This window comes from Atractosteus spatula, chromosome 6, assembly GCF_055471065.1.
Source record: "Atractosteus spatula isolate fAtrSpa1 chromosome 6, fAtrSpa1.hap1, whole genome shotgun sequence".
NCBI lineage: Eukaryota > Metazoa > Chordata > Actinopteri > Semionotiformes > Lepisosteidae > Atractosteus > Atractosteus spatula.
Genome location: NC_142711.1, coordinates 49,730,351 through 49,736,952, shown reverse-complemented (window position 1 = coordinate 49,736,952; position 6,602 = coordinate 49,730,351). Strand labels below are relative to the sequence as shown.

General features: G+C 37.8%; 1 protein-coding gene across 1 annotated transcript; it reads right to left on the bottom strand.

Moving 5' to 3' along the window:
• Positions 1-993: 993 nt before the first annotated feature.
• On the bottom strand, positions 994-5,860 carry LOC148833015 (dermatan-sulfate epimerase-like protein). Its single transcript, XM_088918869.1, has one exon. The coding sequence runs from the start codon at positions 4,642-4,644 to the stop codon at positions 994-996; it is 3,651 nt and encodes a 1,216-aa protein (XP_088774995.1). The 5' UTR covers positions 4,645-5,860.
• Between the last annotated feature and the right edge of the window lie 742 nt (positions 5,861-6,602).

The following is a 6,602-nucleotide window of genomic DNA, read 5'->3' as shown; positions in this document are numbered from 1 at the left end:
TGTTTTTGGCCATATCACCCAACCCTAGGCATAACCCCAAATTCTGTTTTAAATGATCTCCATGCAAAGGTTCTTGCACTTTCTAAGCAAACACATCAGTTACATCAGCATCCTGAAAGATTTACATTACCGACTGGAGCCTCATAAGATACGCCGTAAACAAAACTGTAAATGTTTTACAAAAATGTCTAATACAGTATGTTATTTTGTAACAGTTTGGATAAGATGAGTGATTAACTATCTGGGTACAGCAAAACTGGGTTGAGCATAAGTATTTAATGTAGGCTAGTCCCCAAACATTCTGAGATAACTTCTCAGTTATACATGTTGGGAAGAAGAATAGAAAATAAGATTTTAAAGCTAACATAGGAAATGTCATTTTTGTAGGACACATTCTTAAACTCACTAAGCAATCTCTCAAGCATTTTTAACTTTTTATACATTTTCCACTAACCTCTGTAAAATATATTTGTATAAAACAATACAACTGTACATGGACTATATATATAAATCAAACTTTATAAGAAAATAATATCAATATTTAGTTTTTATATAAGACTTAGTACCAGAAGCACAATTCTACATTTGACACAACGTTACAAAAATAACCACTCTCAAATGACAAGATGATTTTTGGATGATTGAGAACACCTATGTGTCATCTCCACATAAAACATTAAATAGCTCAAAGACATCCCATTCATTCCGATCATAAATTGCCTAGGAATAGGGAAAACATTACTAAAGCTAAAAGCAACACTGAAAATGTTCCAATAACATTTCAATGTAAAATATCATATTCAACCATTATTATCAACAGTTACACAGTACAAACTGAAACAGTTATTGTCAAATTTAACAAAAAAAGTAAGCTTCCTTCCTTCTCTTTAGACCTTTGCAGAGTGGTTTCATCACACATTACAATTTCACTTTATTTTGTTAGTGCAAAATGAATAAAAAAGTGTATCAAAAAATAAAGCTGACCTGCAGCATTTAACTGGTAAACTTTAAATACCCTAACTTTTTCATCACAGACCAACATACATCTTCGATTATTTTAATGTCCTTTCTGGGCATTTTCTGCCTCCAAGTATTTATGTTTGTAGGTGATATATCCCCCTCATAAAGAAGACTAAACATGTTTGTCTGGGTAGCAAACAAGAGCTGGTTTATAGCTGCAGGTGTCACAGGTATACCTAGGAAGGTATGCACCTTTTCGGCTGTTTCTTGCGGATAGTGAACAATATCCTCAAATTTCACCAACAAGTAATTTACTGGGAGTAATTTGTTGTTAATTCTTTGTGCTGCAGATGTATGAGCAAGCCACAAATGTGCTAGAAGCAAAACTGGATTACTTTCAGAGTGTGACAGCAGTCTGTGAAGAGTCTTGAACTCCGGAGCACACCCTAAACTAGGGTGGCAGCTGTCTCCGTTATTGTCTCCTTTAAAGATCATTGATAAGTGCTGCGGGATGTTTTTCAAAGTGTAGAGATTGGGTTTGCTGTTATATAGCATAAGGTAAATCCAAGCACGTGGATCCCTCACAACATATAAAGCCCTCAAAGAGGGGCCAATAACTTCTTGGATGAAAGGAAGCTTTAAAGCCCAGCTCCCACTTCTAAGGCTAAGAACCACACGTGCATTTTGATACAAACCAATGTGTCTTCGCAATTCCTTGATGTATTCAGCATCCCTGTCCAGGCTTCCTTTTGCTCTACCTTTCTGTTCAGTCAAAGGCTCTTTCCTCTTGATTCTTTTTTTCTTATCTTTGAGAGCACTGCCTCTCTGAGTCAGCCTGCCTCTGCTCATTTCATGCAATTGAATGTTCTGCAAGTGTATTTTAGGATTATGCACTAGGGAATGAAACCAGCCCTGTATTATTTTAAAACGTCCATTTAGGGCATCAGACCTTGACCACTCACATACATCCACAAATGAGTCAAATTCAAAGTCTGTCTCAGGCAAGTCTAGGTGCTCAGTAGGAATCCGAAGGTAAATAAAATCGGAGTTGTTGTAAAAAAGGTGCTTTAAAATTTCTGCTCCTGAACCGGGAAGAGTTGTGATTACAACCGTCGGTAATAAGAACGGGTGCTGTTTGGAAAGTTTTGTTTTCACATTTGCATCAGGGTCTGTGGTAATACCACTCCATTTCACACCACAAAGGAGTTGGTCACAACTGTTGGAGACAAACAGCAGCTCAATTATCCAAAGGAGGAGAACTGTTATGAGAGCACAGCGCATAATTTTGCTGAAGCAAATGTAAAACTTCCTTTGCAAAGTCAAAAATCCTATGGCAACACACAGCGTCACTCCTGCTATCAAGTTAACCACAAACCCAAAATCAAGTAAAGTTCTGTCTGTTGTGCTTGGATTGAGCACAGGTTGTGTTCCTAAACCAAATCTTGTAACCTGTTGTCTGTCTTCCACTTTGGCATATCCACCAAAGCCCAGGTAACTTAACCGTGCGCCTAGATCCCTGTACTGTGTCACAATGGACACAATTTTCTCAGTGTTGTTGATGGTTACTCCAAGCTTTAGTCCATTTTTGCTGTTATCAAGAAACCTGCAATTAGTAAGCTTAACATAGGGTCCGTGGAGTACATAGACCATTCTTGAGACTGTGCTTTTCATTTGAAACGTCACGTTCACAAATTGTGTCCACCGTTTCTTAAATTCTGCAGCCTGTTCTGCTTCTTGAATGTTAGGAACAGGGCTGCTGCCCTGATGATCAAACCAAAACATTTTATAATGAGCATCCCAGACATCCATCAGTGCACCACTGTATCTTTCCATGAACCTGTAGGGGACATATTTAAAATCAATGTCAAGATTGTGGAAAAAGGCACTAATCAGGTTAACAGGGGAATTCTCCTCTTTCTCAACATGGTCTACTACAAGGAGCGTCTGGGAATTGAGAAGAACCAGAGCACGGTAGACACTTTTTAATTTCATTGCAGGGGAATATGCAGGTCCTGCTTCACCAGCAATGAACATCATGTCTTTGTGATAGGAAGCTGTGATGACCTCCCCAGCTGTGTCTCCAACCTTGTCATCTGTCCAGCGGAGCCACTTAGCACATTCCCCCATCTGTCCCTCCCAGGGCTCATTGCATTGGCTAGTGGGAGAAGGTGCAAAAACCAAAACATTGTTTAAGTAGCTGTATTTTGGCCCATAAAGGGCCTCAGACACAAATACTTGTCCATTCGGCGCAAACGTAAAGGAATTTTGATCAGGGTGCTCATGTCCGGGGTTAAAATTGTTCCAGTCATCAATCCAGGAGTATGGTTTCATATGAACAATGTCATAGACTGCGCGACCACCTAGCTTGCCAGATTTGAAGGAGACAAATGTATTGCCCTGACTGTTGGGCAGAGCAGCTCCGTATGTTACAACACCCCAGTTCGAGAAAATATGCATTCTAGGACTCCCAGATCCATGAGGAGGCTGCGGATTTAAATGGGCATTGTACCAGATGTACTCTGTGTGAAGAGTGGTCCACCTCTGAGCTGTAGATTGTCCCATAGGGCTGTCTTTGGGTCTGTGCTTTCTGATCTGTTGTGCCAACCAGTTTCCTGTGCCATTTTTAAGAACAAAAGTGTCCAAAAATACAAGCTGGCTTTCAGGCCCATAGAACCAATTGTAATTTGAGTCTGCTATCCCCACAGTCCTCTGAAAGCCAGGCAAAAGAGTGGCATAATAAAACCAGACATGTTCTTTAAGCCAGTTGTTTTGAGTGTTGTCAATATTAAAGTGGCGCAGTGCAAGGAACACATACTGTGTGACTGATTTAGCAGTGTAGCTACCATAGGCCACCCCTTCATCTAATGATCCATCCACAATGTGATTTAAAAGAAACATAGTTTTTTCCATGTAATTGACAGCAACCTGTTTCCACATCATTGTTTCTTGATTATTGTGCATTCCTGCTACTATGGCACCTATAAGTATTGCTAAAATATTAGTAGTTTGATGATTCTGCAAAAACTGTTTCCCCCAGGCTCTGTACTTAGACACTTCATACAACTCCTCTGTCACGGAGAGGATTTTCTTTAAAAACTTCTCTCTCCTAGAAGAGTCCAGATTAGCATAAATGAAGTCAAAGGCAGTTGCAAATCCAGTTAAAGAGTGAGCCATAGGTACCTCATCATTGGGCGCACTTGTAACCATCCAATTTGGATATTCTGCCATTCTGTCCATGAACTTCACAAGAAACTGAAACGCAGCTGTGTCATCGGGGCATATAAGGCAGTACAATGCAAGAGGAGGCAGATTGTTTCCATATATCTCATTCCACTTCGCGCTGAACTCCTCGTGTTTCACTGGAGGCAGATACAGCTGAGAATTTGAAAGCATGGTTATTACTGCAGTCCGGATAACTTTAAAAATGTGACTATGAGTAGTCGTAGACTTTTGTCTCAAGGAGCTTATATCCCCGGGGTCGAAATATAAATTAGGGTGTAGGTTTGGAGCAACGTGTGTCCACTGTTCAATGGTATTATAATCTATTAGTTTATTTTGTTCCGCCTGCTCCAGATCGTCATTAAAAATCTCTTTGTCAGAAGAATTAAAAACGCCTGAGAAGGCAGTTCCCAGAGCCAAAAATGATAACAAAACCACCGACCGCCCCATGAACCTCAGAGCCATGATTCAAGAAACAGATGCTTTTTTCCCCTCCTGTCTCAAATGATACGCTGCCAACTATATGTCACTTAGCAACCTCTTTTGCGAATAAGATTTTTGTACCATCCAGTTTCATGGCAAAAGTTTACATGCCTAAAATGTAGATTAGATATCTTTGTTTTGTGTTGTAACGGCACTGACATTTAAAATACACTATCCAAAGCGATGGTAATTTCCGTTATTTTTCATAAACTGTTGTGGATAATATACAGTACGAATATCTTTGAAGTGATGTGCTTATAGGGTGTCTCTTTGCTATAGAAATGTTTGTTCTGTTTTAGCAAAACACGCAAGGCATAACATTGCTAACGTTAAATGTAATTATTAAGCCGAATAAGCCGAAATTAGTCAGTTAAAACAGTATACTGTACTCTAAAAAGCAATAAACGAACACGACATCACATTAAGCAATGTTCTGAGACTTACGTCTGATAAAGCTTCAAAAACGTTGATTACTTCATCTGATAGGACTTCAGTACAAAATGTGTATGCCCAGAGTTGGTTAAAAAATAGCGTTTAAAATTGTAAAACAGAATAAAGACGAAAAAATACACAATTCCAAGGACTTCCGTTTATACTAGGAAACAAGAAAATTCAGTTCCATTATGTAGATTTAGAAGTTTATGAAACCATTTCCAGTCTTCCTGATGTTGCTCAAAAACGAGGAAATCTACTTGCATCTCTCCGTGCTAACTGAAAAAAACTATTGATCTCTTCTGTCCAAAACATTTCCTTGTGGACAAATATAAGCCCGTGTCCAATCCAATCTGCGCGATCCGAAGGCTTTCTCCTGAGCTGAAGCAGACACCGAAAAAAATAGAACATCCCCACAGCTCATATCTCCCTCCGTTTGCATATTTTAGATTCCACACAAGTAGGATTTTGCAGACTCGTTTCATCCCACTTTTCCCAACTTTCTTTTACTTCCGTTCAAAAAAAGAAACTTGAAAGGAAGTTCTTCTTGCCAGTTTCAACAAATTATCCAACGTCCATACAGGCAGAGCTCTTTTATCTGAATTGCAAGAACATTTTTTTTAAATGGTGTTTAACTAAATATTAGTTAATACCGAGAGTACATACATATGTATATAGTATCACTATTTTTATACATGGAAAATCTTTGTATTAAGAAATTAAGGGTAGATTTTTATTTTCATGTGTTCAAGAAAATTACTTTTTATTCTGTGAAAAATACGTTTTTTCCTGGATCTTTAGAGGGCGCTGTAACTTTAAAAAGATCACAATGGTTTTGACTTCAAACAGCAATAGCTAAGTGCTGTTAAATGTCTTTTCCGAAGAGTACTGTATGCTGAAGCATAACATTTTCGAAAATTTTTATAACATTAAGCTTTAAAATATTATCATGTTTTGAGTAATGGAAATATGTGTTGTTCTGATTTTTTCCAATATAAGTCAGAGCAATTCTTAAAAAAACTTTAAAATAAATAAAAAAACATTTATTCAACACCACTGTGAAATATCGAAAATACCTGGTACTGTACGTGTGGAGAGACATCTGTAGAAAAGATTGTTACAATGTTTAAATAATTGTTTTTAATGGTATTTACTGTGTTGTACAGTATTTGTTTACATAGAGTGTTTTAAAAAAAGCTACATTAAAATATTACAAACATTATAAGTTCTCCAGAAAGAAACTAAATCAGGGCGGTATTTAAACTTGTCTTCCATAATGTTTCTAACAGTTCCCCCTTTTAACATCCAATCCCATAGTTTGTACAAAATCACAATGTTATGAATAACTTAATCAAATATACATCCTCAGTGTAACTGTTTTTATTAATTTAAAATGATTACAATCGCACTTGTGCATTGCATTTTCTCTTTATGAAATGCATAACTTGCCCCTTGGAAAAATAAGGCTCTTAATGTCTAATTGCACTGGTGTCCCCGTCCAGGGTGTA

What these genes read in the sequence shown, in the direction of transcription:
- LOC148833015 (XM_088918869.1), bottom strand. Translation starts at nt 4,644, where the DNA reads ATGGCTCTGAGGTTCATGGGGCGGTCGGTGGTTTTGTTATCATTTTTG.